This window comes from Lathyrus oleraceus, chromosome 5 (assembly GCF_024323335.1).
Source record: "Lathyrus oleraceus cultivar Zhongwan6 chromosome 5, CAAS_Psat_ZW6_1.0, whole genome shotgun sequence".
Taxonomy (NCBI): Eukaryota; Viridiplantae; Streptophyta; class Magnoliopsida; order Fabales; family Fabaceae; genus Lathyrus; species Lathyrus oleraceus.
The window spans coordinates 211,496,300-211,519,096 of record NC_066583.1 but is presented as its reverse complement, the minus strand read 5'-3'; the positions used below and the strand labels follow the sequence as shown (position 1 = coordinate 211,519,096).

Here is a 22,797-nt window from a genome sequence, read left to right as displayed (position 1 = left end):
CTGACTTTATGTGTTTTTGCTTCGGAAAGCAAATGTCACGGATAGCAAGAGTCGCCACCGACTTTTCTTTTATCCCATAAGGAAAGGTGGAAAAGAACAGGAAAGACCTTAATTAGATTTTGGGTTCGGGAGGTACATTATACAAAGGGAAGGTGTTAGCACCCTTTGTATCCATGGTTATCCATGGGCTCTTAATTGCTTGATCACTTATGTTTGTCTAAAAAAAAGTGTTTGTGAATTGCTTAAAAAGATGTTTTGAAAGAAGAGTTTAACTTTGTAATGATTCTTGTACGAATGTATACAAAGTACTTATCTCATTTAATTTTGAAAGCGGTTTAGAAAAATATAACTTGGCAATGATTCTAGTACGAATGTATACCAAGTGATGATTTTCTAATAGTTGCAAAGTGTGAGGTATGAAAAAATGTTTTAGGTTGTGAGCCGGCAATTAAGAGTTATACCTACCCAAGGTCTTTATGGGCATTTCCTATCCTTATGAGGGTAAAACTGTCCTTACTATTGAGAAGTAAGTAGTTTTATCCTTTGGATGTAAAAGGGTCATCGTAGGGTCATCGATTGGTCATTGAAGGCAACATTTGTAAGGATACCTTAGCATTCGAAGGGACGGTCATCATTTAACCGTAGGCTATACCGAAGGGTCATCGAGGGACAAAATCATATATTCAAAGGCAACATCCGAGGGACTATGATTTATTCTATGGGGACATGATGATTTAATCGAAGGGTCTTTGCTAAGTGTATCCCCACATTCGCGGGACATGACCGTAATACCGTAATACCGTAAGGCAACAAAGAGGGGTCCAAGATCACATATTCAAAGGCAATATTTTATAGTCAATTGGGTAATTAGGATGAATCTCCAATTAAAATCAATTAAGTAATTAGGATGAATTTCCACATTAAAATCAATTAAGTAATTAGGATGAATCTCCACATGGGTATCCCACAAATAAAGTGGAATACCTAGCAAGCTACCTTTCCCGGGAGTATGTGAACCCTTACAAAATTCAGCAAACGAGTCAGAATACCAAATCAGGGTGCAATCGAGAATTGCACCACAAAAGAAATCACAACAGTAATAGAGTCAGGTAAACAATGCATGGCTATGATAAAACATGTTAGATGAGCAAAAATCAGAACAGAAAAGTCAGCGACTGTCATGCTCGCTCCTGCCTCGCCTAGCGAAGGCTTAGCGAATACTCGCTACATGCTCGCTTAGCGATGTGCTAGCGAGCGGCTGCGGATTCTGGTTTTGATAACAGTACAATTTCAGCAAGCTTCACACCCTATGGCATCCATTACAGAGATTACATGGTTTAAACATTCAAGATATTCATACATACTTAAATTCACATGCAAAACTTAAGATATTTTTATAAATTCAATCATAATGCGACATGCAAATTAAGAACATAAAGCGGTAAGAGTAATGCAAACCTGTTTGCAATTGAATTGCAACCTTGAATTGGCAAGTCGGATTGAGTTGGGAGGAGGTAACCTTGATGCAGATGAGTTTCCTTCAGGGTTTCCTTTAGGGTTGCTCTGAATTCTCTGGGTTAGCCCCCAGGGTTTGCTGTGTTGCTTCTGTTAGGGTTTCTGTTCGTCTGCCTCTGTCTTCGTCCTCCCTTTTCTAACTGAAGTTGTGGTATTTATAATGCTCTTTTTGTGACCTAATGGGCTCAGAATGAAGCCCAGAATTTTCTGGTATTCGCAAGCTTCGCTAGGCGAGTGGCGTAGCGAAGGGTTCGCTAGGCGAAGGAATTGCTCGCCTAGCGAGCAAGCCAGTTTAGGCCATTTTCTGGATTTAGCCATCTGTGTGCTGGGTCTTTGTTCTTTTAAGGTCAATGCCTTGAAAAATAAGTTGGGGGGCCTTAAAAATGCCTTGTAATATTAACGGGAAAATTTTGGGGTATGACACTTTCCTTTCTAAGTCCTGTTTCCTAATTCAAATTTGTTTGGTTGATATGACTCATTATTTTGTGGCATTTCAATTAGATCATCATTATCATTGTTTTCAGGATTCTCATTGTTTTATACAAGAGAAAATATAGGTTCGGATTCATAAGGTTCCTTACTCATAACAGGAGTAGGATCAGATAAAGAATAATGGTCATTTTCTGTTGGTGCAGGTGTAAAAATCTTAGAATTTTGTGATACTGGCAAAGATAAGTTATTTAAAAAAAACTCATGTCCTCAATTTTAAACGAGTCTTCGTTTATCTCTCCCCCCCCCCCCCCCCTTGAAGATGAGTGTCATAAAAGAAAGGTCTATTTTCAAAGAATGTAACATCCATAGTGACAAACATTTTCTTGTTTTTTGGATCAAAACATTTATATCCTTTTTGGGTTGGGGAGTATCCAACAAAGACACATTTTATAGCATGTGGCTCAAGTTTTCCAACATTTTTATGTTCATGAACAAAGGTTGTGCAACCAAATATTTTTAAAGTCAAATCAGTTAAAACAAGAGTACTAGGAAAACATTCTTTGAAGACATTAATAGGAGTTTGAAAATTGATAATTTTGGATGGCATTCTGTTAATTAAATATGTTGTTGTTAAAACAGCTTCGCCCCACAAATAATTTGGTACTTTATTTGAAAAAAGTATAGCTCTAGCAACCTCTAGTAAATGTCTATTTTTTCTTTCGCCACTCCATTTTGGTGAGGAGTATTAGGACATGAACTTTCATGTACAATCCCATTTTTTAGAAAAAATCACCCAGGATAGTGTTGAAGATTATGATGAGTCTTAATCAAATCGATGTGATATATGTTAATTTGTGCCTATTTTGTTTTTTTTAATATTGTATTAACATGTATGATTTAGTTTCGTGTGTTTGGGATAGATTGGGGTCGAAATCGGAGCTTGATAGGGCTCCGGTGATGGAAATCGCACCTTTTGGCATTGTTGTTCTGGGCTCTCGCGCTCAGTACGGTCAAAGCCTCGCTTAGAGAAATTTCTATCAGCGTGAAGAGGGCTCGCCCATCAAGATACCCTATTTTTGTTTTTGGTTTGAGCAATCTCGCTTCAGCAATGGTGAACTTCGCATAGCGAGAGCTCGCTTAGCAAGCTATAGAGTTTGCTTAGCGGGCGTGATAGAGTGAGTGTTATGGTTTTCTATGAGTCGCGTTTAGCAAGCAAAAGTTACGCTCATCGAATCTGCGCTCAACGAACCCTAGCTGCACTAAGCAAGGATGATAGTGCAAAGTTGGCTATTTTGGATCGATTTTTGTGACACTGTGTTGTTTTAACAAATAATTGGACTGACATCTACTGGTTGAGATTATTTGATTTTGTTTGATGTGAATCAAATCATTTTATTGAATTGATAAATATTATGCATGAAATTGTTGAGTTTATGTTGAGTTGTTATCAATTGATTGATAATGAGCATTGTTGAGTTTCATGGTGAGTGGCCATGAAAGAGAAATGGTTGAAATGTGATAAGTTCGGTTCAGCATGGGGACAGTGACGAGCATTGATAGAATTGAGTTTCATTACATGCATTCATGAGTTGTATAGTTTTCAGGTTTGAGAGAGGCGAACTTTGGGGCGGTCGGGTTCAGAGGTGGGACCGTGGCGGGATGACAATCAGTAACAAAACTTTGATCATCCAAAACTTGATACCACGGGCATACAGAGTTGAGAAGTCGAGCATTACATACGCATCTGCATTGAGTATGAGTTATTTGTTTGTTTATATGAGTTGATGTGAGTGAGTAATTTGATTGTATGAGTTGACTTGGTTGTTTTGTACGAGTTATGTTATCAATGTTGTTCTAGTAGTTGATATAAGTTATGATACTGATAACATGTTGCTTATCTATCCTAGTTGTTTATGCACACTATCTATATTTAAATGTATTCTCACCCCCTGTTATTTTTTGTGTTTGTACTTTACCTCGGTGGTGCAAATACTCGGTTAGAGGAGCTTTAGTAGTTATTGGCTTGGAGGATGGCGTATTTGGCCTCTTCGTTTATTTTTATTTTTTAGTTATTAGTTGCTTTGCTCTGATAGTGTAACACTTTAGGGAAATATTTCTATTTGTTTTTGAGTTTAAGAGTATTTTGTTTTGAGCACTATTTGCTCTGTTTGAGAAGTTTTGAGATAATTTTTTATTATGTTATATTTGAATTATTTTGTGAGATGACTGGAGTTATTTTATTTTGTTAATTATATTGCGATGAATCTATTAAATATGAGAATGTGATAATGGAGTATGTGTGTGTGTTTGTGTGGCCCCCTATGTTTGAGTATTTGAAATTACTTATAGTTCTTTATATTTGTAAATGAGGTTCTTAGGGTGTTACACAATACGGGGCCGGACTTGGCATATAGCATAGGCATAGTGAGCAGATTTATAGGGAAGTCAAAGGCACCACACTTGGTAGCAGTCAATATAATTATGAGATACATTAAAGGTTTAATTAGTTACAAAATTATGTTTCTCGCAATGCATAAAGGTAGAGGCTGCAAATTGCTCGGTTATACCGATCCAAACTGGTGAGGAGATAAAAATGACAGAAAATCCACTATTGGATACATCTTTATGTATGAAAAAACACCAATCTCTTGGTGTTTTAAGAAGGAACTGGTTGTGGCACTCTCTTCTTGCGAGACTAGGTATATTTAAGCGTTTGTGTGTGTGTATGTGTGTGTATGTGTGTGTGTGTGTGTGCGCGCGCGCGTGTGAAGATGTGCGATTGATGAATTTGGTGAAAAATTATGTAATGAAGAGTATGAAGTTGTGATATTAATGATTTACAATGTTTCTGGTATAAACCTTGAAAATAATTTCATTGCACATGGGAGAAGAAAGCATATAGATATGAGATTTCACTACATGAAAGAACTTATGAGTGAAGGAAAATTGAAATTGGGGTATTGTAAAAGCAAAAATCAAATGGCCAATTTTCTAACTAAAGAAGTGCCCATTAAAGTGTTCAATAGATTAAGGGAACACGTGAGTATGGAAGACTTTGAAGACTTGAATTAAGGTGGTGTGTTGAAGAAAAAAATAATTCAAGTAGGATGTAACAAATTACTTCTGGGATGTAACTGGTTACCACCTTTTTCTGTAGCAAAAGAAACAAATAGAAGTGACATGTAACTAGTTACCACTTTTATGTAACTGGTTACCACCAAGTCATTAGCAAACAGAAGCGGCATGTAATCAATTACAGGTTTGGTGTAACTAGTTACCACCTTTTCCAGAATCAAACAGCAGCTTTTGCGTAATCGGTTACATACTCAAAAAAAAAAAAATTCGTTTAGTTGGTAAGTTGTACATTTATATTGATGTATAAATACCCAAACTTTAATTGTTAATAATGATGTCTCTATTTTCACTTACTTCTCTCTAATTTTCTATTACTCTCACCACATTTGTTCATCATTATGATTGTGTTTTGTTTCAACAGGAGTGTTAGAGTTAACAAGATAGTGATTAAGTTTGTGAGCTTTGATCACTAGAGCTGCAAGAGGTGGTTTTCAGCTTCTCAGATATAGCATAAAACGACGAATGAAAGGAAGACAAGTGTGGTGACGACAATGACGTTTTTGGTGGTCTGATTGTAAGCATTGTGTTAAATTGCATGTTTGAATTAGCTTTTACGAGCACTGAAAGCACTTCTATTCCGCTTCAACTTGAAATTTGAATTTATTTATTTTTATTATTTTTCTAAAATCAATTATCTTTCTTCAAAAACAAATCTCTTAAAAGTTATAATTCCTAACTTTTAAGTTTAGTCTAATCAATTCTATATTTATTATATTTTATTTGTTATAACTCCTTTTAATTTTTCTTATTTACTCTCTTTAATTTTCATCAATCACTTCTTTTCTTTTTTATTTGTATTAGAATTTATTATCAATTTGATAATTATAAGTTCAAAATAAATTTTAATAAAAATAATTCAAACAACATTAATTGATATCAATCACTTCTATATTATTATTGTATTCAAACATAAATCAATACTACAAAACTCGACTCCAATCAAATCAATTCTATAAATTCAATTCTCTCAAAATCAATTAAGTCAACTCAACTCAAATCACGAGATTGTTACAAGCCTGAACTCATATATATATTATTAGAAGTAATTCATATTTATTAGTTGTACTATTTTCTTAGCCCCTAAGTTTGTTAGAGGGTATTTTAGTATTTTATCCTATTCTAGTAACCCTAATTTTAGCTTATAAATAGGGTGGCAATCATTGTAACTTTTATCATGTTTTTGTAGCCGTCATTCTCTTAATAGAATATTTCCATTCATCATTTATTCTACCTTTGCACCAACAATTGGTATCTAGAGCTCCGGTTCGGATTCATTGGGAAACACGGGAAACACAAGTGAACGTGAGGTCTTGTGTGTTTGATTTTGATTCTTAGATTCGTGTTGAATCTTGAACAAAATCTTATCAGAATTTTAATTCTGTGGGTTGAGAAACACTGTGTGAGAAATCTGAGTGTACTGCGCAAGGTAGAAAGATGAACGGAAACGGCAACATGAACACCAAACTTCCAGTATTTGACGGTAAAAACTGGAATCGTTGGATGATCCAAATGCGTGTACTGTTCGGTGCTCAAGATGTTCTAGATCTTGTCACTGATGGTTATGTTCCGGTAGCAGCAGATGCAACGGATGAACAGAAAAACGCACAGAAGGAAGTAAGGAAGAAGGATCAAAAAGCATTGTTCTTCATTCATCAATGTGTTGATGTAAATGTGTTTGAGAAGATTGCAGATTCAACGACAGCAAAGGCTGCGTGGGACACACTGGTTAGATGTTATGGTGGTGACGCATCAGTGAAGAAGGTGAAGCTTCAGTCCTTGAGAAATCAATATGAGAGTCTCAACATGAAGAATAATGAGAAAGTTTCTGAATACATCTCCAGAGTGATTCTGATCACTAATGAGATGAAAGCGTGTGGAGAAACTCTTTCTGAAGAAACAATCATGGAGAAGGTATTGAGATCCCTTACCTCTCAATTTGATTACATTGTGGTAGCAATAGAACATTCCAAAGATCTGAGCACCATGAGAATTGAAGAGCTGCAGAGCAGTCTAGAAGCGCAAGAGTTGCGTTTGACTGAGAGAACTTCTGAAAGGGAAGTAGAGCAGCAGGCTCTGAAAGCAACTTCTGATAGGAGGTATCAGAAGCAGCCAGAAGCCAGGAGAAGATCTGATGGTGGTTAGAAGTCAGAAAGCTCAACCTCTGATAGACAAAAGAATGCTTAGAAGGGAAAAGAGAAGTATGACAAGAATAAGATCCAATGTTACTGTTGTAAGAAGTTTGGTCACTTTGCTAGAGACTGTTGGTCAAACAAGGAGAGAAAATCAGAAGAAGCAAATATAGCCAGAAGTTCTGATGACGAATTTGTGCTATTGATGGCCTCTAAATCTGATGATATGGATCTGATAGACTGGTGGTATATGGACACTGGCTGTTCAAATCATCTTACTAGAAACAAGAAATGGCTGGTTGACTTTGACTCTGAAAAGAGGACAAAGATCAGATGTGCTGATGACAAATATCTTAATGCAGAAGGTATGGGAAATGTCAGAGTGATTCTGAACAATGGGAAAACAGCATTGATTCAGAACGTGTGGTATGTACCTGGCATCAGAAGCAATCTGATGAGTGTGGGACAATTAATTGAGAAAGGTTTTTCAGTTACCATGAAGGACAATCTTCTGAAGCTGTATGACTGCAATCAGAAGTTGATTATGGAGTCAGAACAGGGAAGGAATAGAACATTCAAGGTGAATGTCAGAACTGCAGACTCAGAATGTCTTAGTGCAACAAGTGCTGAGAAGGAGAGTGAGTTGTGGCACAGAAGATTTGGTCATTTGAATTTCAGAAGCTTAAAACATCTGAATTCAAAGAAGTTGGTACATGGAATTCCTGCAATTAAGAAGCCTGAAAAGTCATGCAAAGTTTGCATGGAAGGAAAACAACCACGATTGCCATTTGCGTCAGAAGTTGCTCCAAGAGCAAAACATGCATTGGGAGTTGTACATTATGATGTGTGTGGTCCATTTCCAGTAGCATCGATTGGAGGGAATAAATACTTTGTGTTATTTGTTGATGAATTCACAAGAATGACATGGGTATCCCTTATTAAGTTTAAACACGAGGTGTTTGATGAATTCAAGAAGTTCAGAATGAAGGCTGAGAATCAGAGTGGTCAGAAGTTGAAGATTCTTAGAACTGACGGTGGAGGTGAGTATAACTCCAAAGAGTTCCAGAAGTTCTGTGAGGAGAATGGAATTGAGCATGAGGTTACTGCTCCTTATACCCCTCAACACAATGGTCTTGCTGAAAGGAGAAACCGCACTTTGCTTGATATGGTGAGAAGCATGCTAAAGGAGAAGAAGCTTCCTCAGAAGCTTTGGGGAGAAGTTGTTGCCACTGCAACGTATGTACTCAACCGATGTCCTACGAAGAAGTTGAAGGAAATAGTTCCAATACAGAAGTGGATTGGAGATAAGCAAAGTGTTAGTCATCTGAAGGTGTTTGGTTATGTTTTCTATAAACATGTTCCAGAAGCCAGAAGACAGAAGTTGGATGATAGAAGCAAAGTGATGATTCTGATAGGGTACCACAGTACAGGTGCATACAAGCTCTATTGTCCAGAAACCAATAAAATTGAATTCAGCAGAGATGTGATTGTGAAGGAATCAGAAGTTTGGAATTGGGATAAGTCTCAATCTGATTCTGATGTTAGAACTTCTGAAGAAAGGTCAGAGTTAAAAATTTCTGAAGTTGGAGTAAACTCTGACGATGATTCTGATTCTGATAGTGATTCTGACTCTGGAGAAGACTCAGAAGATGAAGGTGACTCTGATGACCCAGACTCTGATGGTAATCCAGATTCTGGTGGCAATTCAGACTCTAGAAATATGCCAGACCCTGAAGATGATCAAAGCTCTGGAGGAAGTCAACCATCTGAAGCTAGAAACTCTGAAGCTCAAGACTCTGAACAAGTTCAGAGACCACAAAGAATCAGAAACATCCCCAGAAGATATGCAGAATTTGACATGCTGCAAAACACTGAAGTAGACTCTGAAAGAGAAGTTATTCAGTGTGCCATGTTAGTAGACTCTGAACCCATAAGTACAGAAGAGGCTCTTAAGCAGAAGCTCTGGCTGAAGGCCATGAAAGAAGAACTTGATGCTATAGAGAGAAACAAGACTTGGAAGCTGACAGAACTTCCAAAAGACAAGAAAGCCATCAACGTCAGATGGGTTTTCAAGCAGAAGTTAAAGCCAGATGGTTCAATTGGCAAACATAAAGCAAGGTTGGTAGCCAGAGGAATTCTACAGAAACCTGGGCTGGATTACTCTGAAGTGTTTGCACCTGTAGCAAGACATGAAACAATCAGAATGGTGATTGCAATAGCTGCTAACAGGAATTGGCCTCTGATGCATTTAGATGTAAAATCTGCATTTCTGAACGGTCCATTAGAAGAAGAAGTTTACGTGTCACAACCTCCTGGATTTGTGAAAAAGAATCAGGGAGGGATGGTGTACAGATTATACAAAGCTCTATATGGATTGAAACAAGCGCCCAGAGCTTGGAATCAGAAGATTGATTCATTTTTCAAGAAGCAAGGCTTTCAGAAATGTGAGATGGAGTACGGTGTCTATGTTTAGCATATTTCTGAAGGAAATATGACTCTGATATGTTTATATGTTGATGATATACTGCTAACTGGAAGTTCTGAACAGGAGATAGCCAAGTTCAAGAAAGTTCTGATGAATGAATTCGAAATGACTGATCTAGGCAAAATGACATACTTTCTAGGGATGGAGTTCAGATACTCTGAGAAAGGTATTATTTTGCATCAGCTCAAGTATGAATTAGAACTTCTGAAGAGATTTGAACTGAAGAATTGTAAGATTGCTGTCACACCTTCTGATACAAATCAGAAACTGGATTCTGACTCTGATGGAAAGGATGTGGACGCTACAACCTTCAAACAGTTGGTTGGTTCTCTGAGGTATTTGTGCAATACCAGACCTGATATTTGCTATTCAGTTGGGATGATTAGTAGGTTCATGAGTAAACCTAAGTGGTCCCATTACCAAGCTGCTGTCAGGATTCTGAGGTATATCAAGGGAACTCTGAAGTATGGAGTATTATTTCCTTCTGGAAGAAAGGATGAGTCAGAACTTCTGAGTTATTCAGATTCTGATTGGTGTGGAGACAGAGTTGACAGAAGAAGTACGTCTGGGTACTTATTCAAATTTCTGGGAGGTCCCATTTCTTGGTGTTCCAAGAAGCAACCTGTTGTGGCGTTGTCAACTTGTGAAGCTGAATACATTGCAGGTGTTGTTACTGCATGCCAAGCTGTGTGGATTCTGAATCTATTGCAGGATCTGAAGATTAAAGTAAACAAGCCTCTGAAGCTGATGATTGACAACAAGTCTGCAATCAATCTTGCCAGAAACCCAGTGTTGCATGGGAGAAGCAAGCACATTGAGACCAAGTATCATTTTCTGAGACATCAAGTTCAGAGGGGAGTGTTAGAAGTTGTACACTGCAACATTCAGAAACAGTTGGCAGATGCTCTGACGAAAGCTATCAAGACTGATCAATTTCTCAGATTAAGGGATGGAATTGGTGTTACAAGTTTTGATGGAATATGAATTAAGGGATGGTATTAGAAGTAATTCATATTTATTAGTTGTACTATTTTCTTAGCCCCTAAGTTTGTTAGAGGGTATTTTAGTATTTTATCCTATTCTAGTAACCCTAATTTTAACTTATAAATAGGGTGGCAATCATTGTAACTTTTATCATGTTTTTGTAGCCGTCATTCTCTTAATAGAATATTTTCATTCATCATTTATTCTACCTTTGCACCAACATATATATCATGTTTGAATCTTCAACTTTAGTCGTGATTCAGGAGTTTATAAGAGATGTAATCTTTCTATTGATTGAATGAGTGATTACATTGAATTGGATCCATTTATAAATCCTTTTGAAGACCTACTATAGCAAGTTAAGATGCGACCAATTGACATATGTCAAACAATTTATTAGGAATGATATAACTATTTTTTAACTGTGTTAGAAAGATAGGTACAATTTGTTACATAGTTGTATTATGGTACATTAGGCCTATCATTAACTCTCATGAGCTTGTTAGATAAACATAATCTACTTCTTTATCGGTTATCACTTCATTATGAGTTAGTTACAATTTCGTTGGGTTAATTTGTTTAAAGAAGTTTGTTGATTCTTTATTTTATTTTATATAGAATATTTCATATACTCATTACTATATCTTTTATTCTTTATTTTATTTTATTTTTGGAAAAATCATATATATTTAGAGTTTTGTAGAATACTGATATTTTATAGATAAAATTAAATCACCGTATAAAATTTTTTTTAAATAACTAAATATGAAGAAAAAAAATTGATATTGATTGATTAAATAATTGAAAATTTCAAAGTATTCAACTTTTTTTCTTTTTTATCAAGTTGTCAAGCTTAGTTATTCTACTAAATGAATTTTCATCTCTTTTCTTCATATGATAGTTTACTAGTAGACTTTTCCAAGTCTACTAAAAGTAGCATTGGTTCCCATTTTCTATATATGTGCGTTGCCATGCTACTCCTACTAATATAAAAAACGATGGTTACAATAGAGAGAAAAAATTATTATTATTATTATTTATATAAAAAAAACATGGTTGATGACGTGGCAGTTTGACACATTCCTTCGCATGTGTAAGACCACGACTCTCGATAGTGAGAAATTCCTACGTGGCATGCATGGCTATGGTTTCATGGGCCCCACTCAATTCAACGAAACTATAACTACAAGCAAGCAAATAATAAAGTACAAGAACATACTCTTTGTTCTGCCTCTGTTTCTTGTGTTCTGTTCTTGGACATGATCCTAGAATTGTTCTTCCATCCCTGTAACAGAATCATTCTATTTTTGTAACCGTCTATTGCTTTGTGTTTGTTGCGTTGTTTGTTTGAATCTTCTCGATCCCTTCCTCGAAGAATGAGTCAGAGTCAGAAACAACAACAAAGACAGAAACAAAGACAAAGTCAAGTGTTTTAGGTGGGAATATGGAGCACAAAATTGTAGACTCAAAAACCGCAAATACCTTCTTTCTTACCCATTTACTATTACCACCGCAGTTTTGAACAACCCCAATTCATTACCTACTCAATATTCAACACTATAGCAAAATGCTTTAATGGGTGTGAATCAATTTTCAATCTTTTTCATCACGCTTTTGGCAACATGTTAGGAGAAGAAGGAAAAGAGATGAAACCACCTTCCATTAGGAGAACCTATTCACGTTCAGCTTCATGGACAGATCGTTCTCCAAATAGCCGGAAACCACCACGACCGTGTTTACCACCTCTTCAACCTCTTTCAATCAATAAGCGTAGCGTTGAGGAATGGCCAAGTGCTGGATCTGATGATCTTGGTGTTTGGCCACTTCCACAAACTCCGAGAGGGTCCATCACAAGTAATGAACCAACACAAGATTTTCAGTTTAAAAGAGATAAATTGGCTTTCTTTGACAAAGAGTGTTCCAGAATTGCGGAACATATTTACTTAGGAAGTGACACGGTGGCCAAAAACCATGAACTTCTTAGACAGAAAGGAATAACTCATGTGCTTAACTGTGTTGGATTTGTGTGTCCTGAGTATTTCAAAAGTGATTTTGTTTATAAAACACTTTGGTTGCAGGACAGTCCTACAGAGGATATAACGTGTGTTCTCTATGATGTGTTTGATTACTTTGAGGATGTTAGAGAACAAGGTGGTCGTGTTCTTGTTCATTGTTGTCAAGGGGTTTCTCGATCGACGGCTTTGGTGATTGCTTATCTCATGTGGAGGAAAGGGCAGAGCTTTGAAGATGCTTTTCAGTTTGTCAAGACTGCAAGGGGAGTAACAAATCCAAACATGGGTTTTGCTTGTCAACTCTTGCAGTGTCAGAAACGTGTACATGCTATGCCTGCAAGTCCTAATTCTATTCTAAGGATGTATCGGATGGCTCCTCACTCTCCGTATGATCCTCTTCATCTTGTTCCTAAGATGGTTAACCAACCGTGTTCGCTAGCACTTGATTCTCGCGGTGCTTTCATCGTTCATGTTCCTTCTGCTATTTATGTATGGATTGGAAAAAATTGTAACTTGTTCATGTCATGCAACGCAAAGAGTGCGGCTTTTCAGGTCGTGCGCTACGAGAGAGCAAATGGTCCGATTCTGAGTATCCATGAAGGTCAAGAATCAACTGAATTTTGGGCTGCTCTTTCTGATGAACAACGTTTATCAGGTGATTCTGATAAGCAACTGGTTTTGCCTACTGAAAAAATGGAGATTGGTCTAAGAAAAGTTGATGCTTATGATTTGGATTATGAGATTTTTCACAAGGCAATTTCTGGCGGGGTTGTTCCGCCTTTTTCTGAAACTAGTGCTGGATCAGAAACTTGTCTTCCTGCTAGAGAACATGGCTGGGCAAGATTGAGGCGGAAGTTTGCTAGTGGTGTCATGAAAGAAATCTTGACATCACCCAAATGGAAGTGTGATGTGATTATGGAGGAAGAAAAACAAGATTTTGTAGCTGATGATGATCCCTTGTCTGCGTCACCGTCATCAAATCATCCCAGTGAGTGTGGCTCCCCGGATTCCTTTGAATGTTATCTAACCAGCTTAGACAGAGGAAAAGATACTGTTGAAACCATGGACTTGTCTGAATCTGATCCTGCTGTTTCTTCTTTGCTGCCACTATCTCCCTGTGGCAGTTATTTTCCTTGTGGTTTTCTAAGCAGCAGCCCGAAATTCAATTCCAAGTCGCCAACACTTTCTCCTTCAAGTTCTGATTACGCAAGTTCGTTTACATTTTCGCCTTCCTCTACCAATTGGTCAGACTTGTCGTTCGTGTCTTCTCAGCAGCCATCACCATCTGGCCAGGAATCAATTGAACCTTTGTATGTTAAAGATCTGTCTTTCTCAACAAATTCCTCATTACTTAATAAAGAAGTTATTCTTTCTTCACCTTCAGAGTCATTTTCGACTGATCACACCTTGGGAGGGGAAAACTCATATCTGCCATCAAAAGGATCTTTTCTCTCTATTGCACAGCGTAGAGGGAGTAATATACCGCCTCGGATGTTGCTACCTTCTGTCAATGAATCCTCTAAAGTCCATAAGAATCTGGTAAGATCACAGTCATTCCATTTGCCTGACTTAGATGTTAAGAAAGATGATAATTACAATAAATCTGATAATGAAAACAGTAGGAAATGGCTAATAGCAGATGATGATGTCATTAGTTCAGCTGTTAAACAGCAGAGTGAGATTAGTGTTAAAGAAGATCATGGTATCATGTTTTGTAATATGATGGCTGAGCTTGAAGTAGAGGAGAAATGAATGGAATCGGTTGAGCCAGAATTGGCTGATTTCTATATGTATATTAGCACTCACACACGCTCAGACTCTATTCAGTACATGCCCAATAAAGATTGTATGCGTGCTGTGCACTGATTCTGTTGAAGTTCAAACCAATATATAAATATACAAATACTATTAAATTCAGTGGGATATATAGAGCCTATCTTTCTCTTGATTTTAAGTGCTTCAGGTGTTTTCATATTCTTGTTTATTCATCTTTTTAGCATTATTGCCACAATTATGAGGCGAAGCAAGCCAGCAATCCATCAATCACTAATTTTAAATTGATCATTGATGTATACACATCAAACAACCTTTACATGAAACAATAGCAGAACTAGGCTGTATGAAAGATCACTAATTGAATGTTGTAAAATGTTAATACCATCAGTTATCGGTCACTGTTTACACTGATAAACAAAATGAAGTTTCAATTTGATTAATTGGAACAATGATTTAGTTTTTAACATGCTTGGTCTGATTCACAGCCAACTATTACTTTGTCTAAATCCAATGCATTATATGGTATACAATTCAGTTGGCCAACTAACTATGCAAAATACTAACAGCAATAAATCATGTTTGTCACTTTAGATGTGACCGTGTCCAGATTTTGTTTAGCAGTTGATTCAATTTTCTGCTTCATTTTCAGGAGGAATACACCTACTAACACCAAAAGCTGGACTAAAAATAAGCACCCAAAACATTTTTCCCACTAGCATACTGAAATCAGGACATGTAGCATTCATTACAGATGGCAGTATGGGTAATTTGTTAATATATATATATACCCCAAAAAAAACATGTAATACTAATCTGCGGAAAAGAGACACGCAGTAAACAAGGCTCAAGTGTATGATTATTTCTTAAAGCCATTCTGTGATCTTAAAAGTGCCATTGTGGGACCCAGTGCACTGCATTTGGCTCTCTGAGACCATGGCCTATTGCTTGAACTATCATCTTTCTTCCAACAATCCCCCTGCGACAGCCTGGCCTTCTTTGCTTTTAATGCTTCATTGATTTCATCCCAAACGTTAACTTCTCCACTTTCTGTAAAACAGAGAATCCCCATACGTAAGTATGGTGCAGGTGTATCAAGATGTTTTCATGTTTATATACAATAAACCATTACTTTAAGAATTGTAAAATGTACATTACCTTTAGCAGGGGTGTGGCCCTCCTTTTGTGGCTTCGAGCTTCCAACAGGAGTTTGATTACCAACACGTTTTTCATCAGTGATATTGTTGGTTGCTTTTGTTGGAGTTACCAAAGCATCAGTGCTATTGTTAGTTGCTTTTGTTGGAGTTACTAAAGCACCATTAGAAGCAACTACAGTTGCCAAATTCGAGTGGCCATGCTTAATAATTCGAACATCAGCAAGTGATACATAATCAATCTGCAGAAAGAAAATACTTTCATTTTTATGCAAACACGCAGCATGTTCTTTTCAAATAGATAAGTTTATTGGACATTCATTGTCAAGCTTATATGCAATGCCAGGATTGAGTAAGATAAAATTAAATACATCTACAGGAAGATATAAAGATCTGGAGTTTTTTATCCAAGATGATGGTACAATTTTGTGTGCTGTTTTTAATATTCTTGAATCACAATTCAACACGCGAATTGTGTACACAGTAGCATAAATAAAACCATTTTAAATTAACTAAACAATTTAATCCATGTGCTGTATTATAATTAATGAATGACACTTAAATTTAGTCCTTAACATAAACCTTGGTGGTATTTGCTTGCTTGCTATATAAGGCAAAACTCACATGCCAATTGGATAATGGAATTTTATTTTAATTTATTTTATGGTGGGGCTGTATAACAGGATGCAAGACTAAAAATATTGGCACCAATTTTTTCAAGAATTATCCCCCATTAAATAATAAGCCACTGCGTAAAATGATTTTTAGAAGAAAAAAACAAAATGGAATTACATTACCTCTAAAGAACCGTCTTCCTGGTAAGGGGAAGGATCATACTGTGCAGGTGTTGCATCGTCATCTAGGTCATCTATTTTCTTCCTAAAATCAAATGGAAATTCTGAAACTGTCTCTAGCCATATCCTGTTTGATTTACTGTCATACTGCGTTACTTTACCAACCTGCAAGGACATGAATGTGTATCTTACATCTGATACAAATAGTTTTTTATAAGATAGTCCAAAAGTAGACTTGATAATTACTCTGAAGGAGGAGATCTCAGGAGTCCAAGATTCTGATAACTCAATCAATCGATAAGCAATAACAATCCCTTCCTGCAATATATGAAGAAACTACTTAGTAGTACCAAAAGAATAAAAGGCAACACAATTTACAGATTCATAGCACAGAACACAATTCTGAATTTGAATGGTATAGCAAATATCCGCTGAAAAAACATCAAACACATGGCTGCTGGTTGATTAACTTCCTGGGTGCTTGAAGTGTTATCAAATATCCACTATGGCGGATATACATGGCGGTTTTTGGGCTCACGGCTATGGTAAATATTGGCCGATATTGCAGGTTTTTCCACCATAATCCGCTATAGTGGCGCCACAAAGCGCCTGGTGTGGCGGGATTTTGGCTCTCCGCCATGGACCACCATCCCCCATGGACAACACTGGGTGCTTGGCAGGATGAGCCATGCCACAAGGACACACTTGGAAGAAAATAAAATAATAACCTTCGGCGAGTCTGTATAAGGTGTAAGCTTTTCAAAATCTACTGCATCAAATGTGTTTTTTTTTCCAGGATTCTGAACAGTAGGAAAATTTTGACGGGGCTGCTCGTAATCATCCTGTTTATGGGATGAGGTCCTCTCTTTACCCCACTTCTGGCCTTTCTTCTTGCTGGTAGTACCACTCCACTGAAATGTGTCCTGAAACATCCATATAACATATACATATCAACAGGGATGCTGTGATCAAATGGTAGGCATGCCTCATGAAATGTAAACACCACCAAGATAAACTTTTTCCTTCGGCAAGGTTTTGACTTTATAATCAAACAGGCACGGAATTAACATTGTGGGCCAAATTGCTTGAGTAGATAACAAACATAGTCAGTTAAAATATTTGAACTATTAGGCCCTCCAGTTAGAATTAAGATATGGATTGCATGAGCTGTTTTAGAGGAACAAAATCAATCAAGGGCTAAAAATTAGATACATTAAGGAACAGTTTGATTCTTTCCAAGTCCTAAATAATTTCAGCTGCCCCCAACTCTCTCCATTTACCCATTACAGACCTAGGAGAGGACCCAAGAGTAACAAGAAGTCTATTTTGGAAATATTGCAATATTGGATTTCAAGTCACTTAGGCTGGAAAACTTTATATCCTTCATCAAGCTATAGTCTAAAACCAAACAAATAAATAAAAGAAAATAACAAAACAAAAGATCAGATGCAAACATACTAATGTTCAGTACAACTATGTGCAGATTGATTATATCACATATTTGATATCGACTCTTTTGGGCGATAAGTTAAACACAACCGAAATTGTAAATGTTAGAGGAAAGTTTAACAAACCACTGGGAACTGATTCTCTGGCACTGCTTGATCTGCATCAAATAGACCATAAATATGTACCATATAATCAGATCAGAAAGCAAATCTAAAATCGAAAAAACAGACACTAGTTAATAAACCCATATAGCAATGAGGGTGCTTTAAAAACCTTTTCTACGGGACTGGAACCGAATGTGCCCTGGCTTGATCTCCACAGGAACCATGTCGTCCTCTGCCTCACTTTCTTCATCAGATTGTTGATGCACATCAGCAACTATGTCATTCTTATCTTTGATAGGTAATTGTTGATCATCTTTTTCAAGCACCTGATTCGGATGAAGCTGAAAATTTGAGAATAATATTTCCTTTCAAAAAGAATGATCAAATACATTTTGAAAACGGTAACAAAAGACTGACGTATGATTTCCACCCTTGCAATACTATGGAGTCGGTATCTTACTATTCAGACTGTTGGACTTTCCGCCTTAATTGCGGTCTGCCCCTAGCCTCCTTAATTGCGGCACTTTGGTTTGCCTCATTGCAGCCCCTAACACCTTCATTGTGTTAGCTTTGAAGAGGTGGATTTAGTCCGACATTGCTTTAGAGATATGGCATGTGTTGTCTTTATAAGTGGGAGCAATCCTCACCTTACAAGCTGGTTTTGTAGGGATGAGTTAGGCCCAACCCAAATTCAGAGATGGTAGCAGAGTCTATCCTAGATCTACTGTTGGGCTTCCCGCATAGTCCACGCTTTGGGCTCATTGAGGCCCAAGCGTGAGAGGGGTGTTGGACTTTCCGTCGTAATTGTTGTCCGTCCCTGGTCGCCTTAACTGCGGCACTTTGGCTTGCCTCATTGCAGCGCCTAACACATTCATTGTGTTAGCTTTGAAGGGGTGGACTTAGTCCCACATTGCTTAGAGATATGGCTTGTGTTGTGTTTATTAGTGGGAGCAATCTTTACCTTACAAGCCGGTTTTGTAGGGATGAGTTAGGCCCAACCCAAATTCTGAGACAAACTATAAGTATATAACCTAACAAGTAAACAACACCATATACAGCAATTGTCATTTTTCAGTGATAAGTAGTTGCAAGAGTAACTCATTTCCAATCTCCATATAAAATTTAAATGACCTCTGCAGTAATATTACTCGATCAGATTACCTTCTCATTCTCATTCTCTTTTTCTTTTTCTTTTTCCTTCTCTTTCTCTTTCTCTTTCTCTAATTTTAGTTCCCTCAACCACTTTCTTTTGGCCTTTTTCCGCCGAGCACTTCTGCTAGGCAACTAAAAAATAAAAAACAGTAAATTAAAGCAGATAAAATTTGAACTGTTACTTATTAGTGAAGGGACGGGTTAGTAAATGTGATACGTAGCTAAGAAGTTGGTCCATAAAAACAGCAATAACTTATTAAATGAGCATCAACTAGTCTCCAAGTGCTATAGGATGATTGTTTGACTTAAATATAAAGGATATGTTTTTTCATATCTCTAAAGAGGAGTGTTTTTGACTGAAGTAAAACTGCTCATCCAAATACGAAGGAGACAGTCAGTCTTCCCCTTCTTCGATGAAGGGATTGGCTAGTAGATGTGATATGAAGTATAGCTAGGAAGTTGGTCTACAAAAACAGCAATATCTTATTTAATGACCATCAACTAGTCTCAAGTGCTATAGTATACTTGCTTGACCTAAATAAAGATATGTTGCTTTGTTATCTCGGGAGAGGAGTGTTTTTGACTGAAGTAAATTTGACCCTCCAAATACACATGAGACAACCAGTCTTCGAAAGAATTTTAGATATCAATTTGGCAATCCAATGTTTAAAATGGGCATCAATTTATTCCCTTATTACCTCTTAGGACATCAATCTAAGCCAAAATTGATGCTGAATTTACACTACAAAGGACCAAACTTGTGTCCAATATCTTTGGAGGACTAACTCAACGCCTCGTGTATCTTTGGAAGCTCAATTTGAGTATGTACTCTAGTTTATTTCAATCTGAGTATTTACTCTATTTTATTCCAAATTTGTTAATCAAGATAATAGAACCTAAGTTATACGTCTATTCAAAACCATAAAATAAAGCTGTACCTTTTTAGTTTCGCCTTCACCTTGAGGGTGAGGAGACCTACATGAAATATTGAAGAAAAAAAGGTAAACAAAAATTTTTCTACTTTCAATATGCTGGAAACAAACATCATCATTGTGGGGGATCAAGGGCATAAAGTTGGATGAAAAAAAGGTAAACAAACAAATTGTCTACTTTCAATATGCTGGAAACAAACATCATCATTGTGGAGGATCAAGGGTATAAATTTGGATGAAAATAAGGGATTTGATAGTAGGGATGCAGAAATAAAACAGCTTATACATGAAACCCCATTTCCTACTTCATGAAAGCGCATCTCTCAATCTAAAAAGGTAGATAGAAAAACCATAAAATGGCCAGAATATAAGATCACCGTGCATGCAACAAATTGTCCCTGACATTTTCTCAGCTAAGTGTCTTGCACAAAACTTTCCAAATACACACTGTAATTTACGATTAGAAAATGGAATATATATATATATATATATATATATATATATATATATATATATATATATATATATATATATAATCCAAACATCTTATAAATGATAAATCTCTGGTAAAAATGCACCTTGTTTCATCGTTTGTTGACCCATTTTTGTCATCTTTTTGTTTAATTAAATCAGGGTTGCTAGACTTTTTTGACAACTTTTTTGATGACTTCTTGGCAAGACTTGGCTGGTGGTGAGTACCGTCTTTAATACTTATATTTTCCTCATCGTCGACCTCAGGAATGACTGATACGTTTTCAGTAGTAGACATCTTAATCTTCTTCTGACTGAATAGAAAAATAATTGAATCAAACTAACAAGTAACAGCTCGAATAATGTATACATCCACATATAACTGCTACAGAAATTCTAAACAATAAATAACTGCAAAAGGCATTTATACCCCTAGATAATATATAGTTATATACACTTGAAAATTAAAACAAGTAGTTCAGCAAAAAACAAGTTGTGCATCCTTACAAAAATTACTTCAATGAAACTAGATTCTGAAACACCCAAAAGCAAAAATGCACCATAAACAGCAAAGCTCATACAATTTAACAAGTCTGTATGCTTGCAGGGCACAACAGTTAGAAAATGTGAAGAAACAAACCTAGGGCTCTTAAGCTTCTTCGACGCCTTTCTCTTTTTCGAGGTTGTATTCCCATCCGATTTAGATTCCACGTATACCACATCTTCAGATTGATCATTATCATCATCATCATCTAGGGAAACAGTTTCATATTCTCGCCTCTCCTCTTGAAACCCCTCGATTGCAAGAACATCCAGAGCCTCTTTAGACCGATTCTCACGAGCTTGTAATGGCAGCATTGCAGGTTTACTATCAGTTAACCTACTTCCCTTTCTCCTCACACTACCATACACATGCAAACAACATAATAATAAGTAATAAAAACTATAACAACATCAGAAATTCAATACAACCATTGGATAAAAAAAACTCACCACACAATGTCTTTATCCTTCAAAATACAAGTGGACTCGAACGACGGTAAAACAAAGTCATCCATCTGAATCAAAAACAATAAATCAAACAAACAGAACAATGAAGTGATAAAAGAGGAATGAAAAGGACATGCAAGTATGAGAAATGTATACCGAAAGAGTGATGCCGGCGGGAGAGGTGCGGTGGAGGCGGAAAAGGGTTTGGAGATGAGAAGTGAGATCGGAAATGGTAGTGAGATGGGGTTCTAGAAGGAACCAGCAACGGTTCAAACCTTGTTTCGTCTTTGACTTACTTAGTATGTTAGGATCATCGAAGAGCAATCGGAGTCTCACCTTTTCTGCCATCGCCATCGTCAATGTTGCGGCTTTGCCAGCCAGAGCGAACTTTTCTTAAACCCTTGCTAGCTAACACAGTAGTTTCTTCACTCTTGGATGACTGTATAAGACCCTCACTCACATAGACACACAGCTGATTCTTTCCTCTCTTTTTTTTAATTTAATCTTTGTCTCGATAATCAAAAATAATCAAATTGGTATAATTTTAAAATTAAATATGTTTGTGTGGTTTTAAATATCTTACATTTTCTTTTTAATTTGTCAAATATATTTAGATAAAATACTTTTTTTTCTTTAACTTTATCTTTGAGTTCATTTTAGTCCTAAAATTTAAAAAAATCATTAATTCACTTTGTCTTTTATATGGATTTAAATATTAAAAAATAATTGAACTTGTATATGATTCATTATAAAATTAAGGTTAATAATTTGATGTTTCTCTTCTTCGAGAAACAAGTACAGAACTTGTAAAATCGAAAATTTCTGGTGGAGAATAAAACACTACAACTGTTATCTACAAGTATTCAGAAGCTCCCATTATAAGAACATTGATAAGCATGGATGTTAACATCTAAAATTCATATATTAAGTGAGTAAATTTACTTGATATTGGAAGCACTTGTTGCAATAATAGATATCTTTAAGACAAATATCTCTGGACCAAATCAAACTAAACACGTTGTGTGATGTTTTCAATGCTGACATGTAATGCAAATAGTTTTTTTGGTTTTTCTCATCAAAACTATTAGAGAAGAACAATTTATAGTTCTCATTGTTTAGTCTTTTGTTTCAGTTCTCTTTCTAAGCCATAGGCAAAGGCGTCATCTGTAACACCCTAAACCCCGGAAAATAGGTTTTAAATAAAAATAATAGGAAAAGGATGTTACTTCATCATAAACACTTCATAAATCATAAAACAACAGATGTTGTACAACGGAAATTTACTT

The 22,797-nt window shown here is 36.4% G+C and overlaps 2 protein-coding genes across 5 annotated transcripts; one reads left to right on the top strand and one right to left on the bottom strand.

The window, feature by feature from the left end:
* The first annotated feature begins 11,709 nt into the window (after window positions 1-11,709).
* Window positions 11,710-15,605, top strand: LOC127082983 (protein-tyrosine-phosphatase MKP1). Of its 2 annotated transcripts, XM_051023216.1 has the most exons (2): window positions 11,710-14,231; window positions 15,118-15,605. In XM_051023216.1, exons 1-2 carry the CDS (start codon window positions 12,303-12,305, stop codon window positions 15,133-15,135), a joined length of 1,947 nt encoding a protein of 648 aa, XP_050879173.1. In that variant the 5' UTR covers window positions 11,710-12,302; the 3' UTR covers window positions 15,136-15,605. The 2 variants fall into 2 exon arrangements, with proteins under 2 accessions (XP_050879173.1, XP_050879172.1); XM_051023215.1 differs by lacking the exon at window positions 15,118-15,605 and having other exon boundaries at window positions 11,710-14,640.
* Window positions 15,157-22,022, bottom strand: LOC127082984 (coilin). 3 transcript variants are annotated; one of them, XM_051023217.1, is made up of 13 exons: window positions 21,668-22,022; window positions 21,515-21,579; window positions 21,162-21,422; window positions 20,629-20,835; window positions 20,057-20,093; window positions 19,128-19,250; window positions 18,136-18,307; window positions 17,988-18,019; window positions 17,142-17,336; window positions 16,660-16,731; window positions 16,417-16,578; window positions 15,624-15,861; window positions 15,157-15,515 (listed from the first exon to the last, which is right to left on the bottom strand). In XM_051023217.1, the coding sequence occupies exons 1-13, from the start codon at window positions 21,863-21,865 to the stop codon at window positions 15,325-15,327; spliced, it is 1,953 nt and encodes a 650-aa protein (XP_050879174.1). In that variant the 5' UTR covers window positions 21,866-22,022; the 3' UTR covers window positions 15,157-15,324. The 3 variants fall into 3 exon arrangements, with proteins under 3 accessions (XP_050879174.1, XP_050879175.1, XP_050879176.1); XM_051023218.1 differs by having other exon boundaries at window positions 18,136-18,292; XM_051023219.1 differs by lacking the exon at window positions 19,128-19,250 and having other exon boundaries at window positions 18,136-18,292.
* Window positions 22,023-22,797: the final 775 nt, after the last annotated feature.

Bases quoted from the DNA above. Each gene is read 5' to 3' on its own strand.
- LOC127082983 (XM_051023215.1), top strand. From the start codon at position 12,303: ATGTTAGGAGAAGAAGGAAAAGAGATGAAACCACCTTCCATTAGGAGA.
- LOC127082984 (XM_051023217.1), bottom strand. From the start codon at position 21,865: ATGGCGATGGCAGAAAAGGTGAGACTCCGATTGCTCTTCGATGATCCT. The intron at 20,094-20,628 runs GTGCATTTTTAC...TATTTCATGTAG, and splicing joins TCAACAAACGATGAAACAAG to GTCTCCTCACCCTCAAGGTG. The intron at 18,020-18,135 runs GTTTTTAAAGCA...TATTTGATGCAG, and splicing joins GTTCCAGTCCCGTAGAAAAG to ATCAAGCAGTGCCAGAGAAT.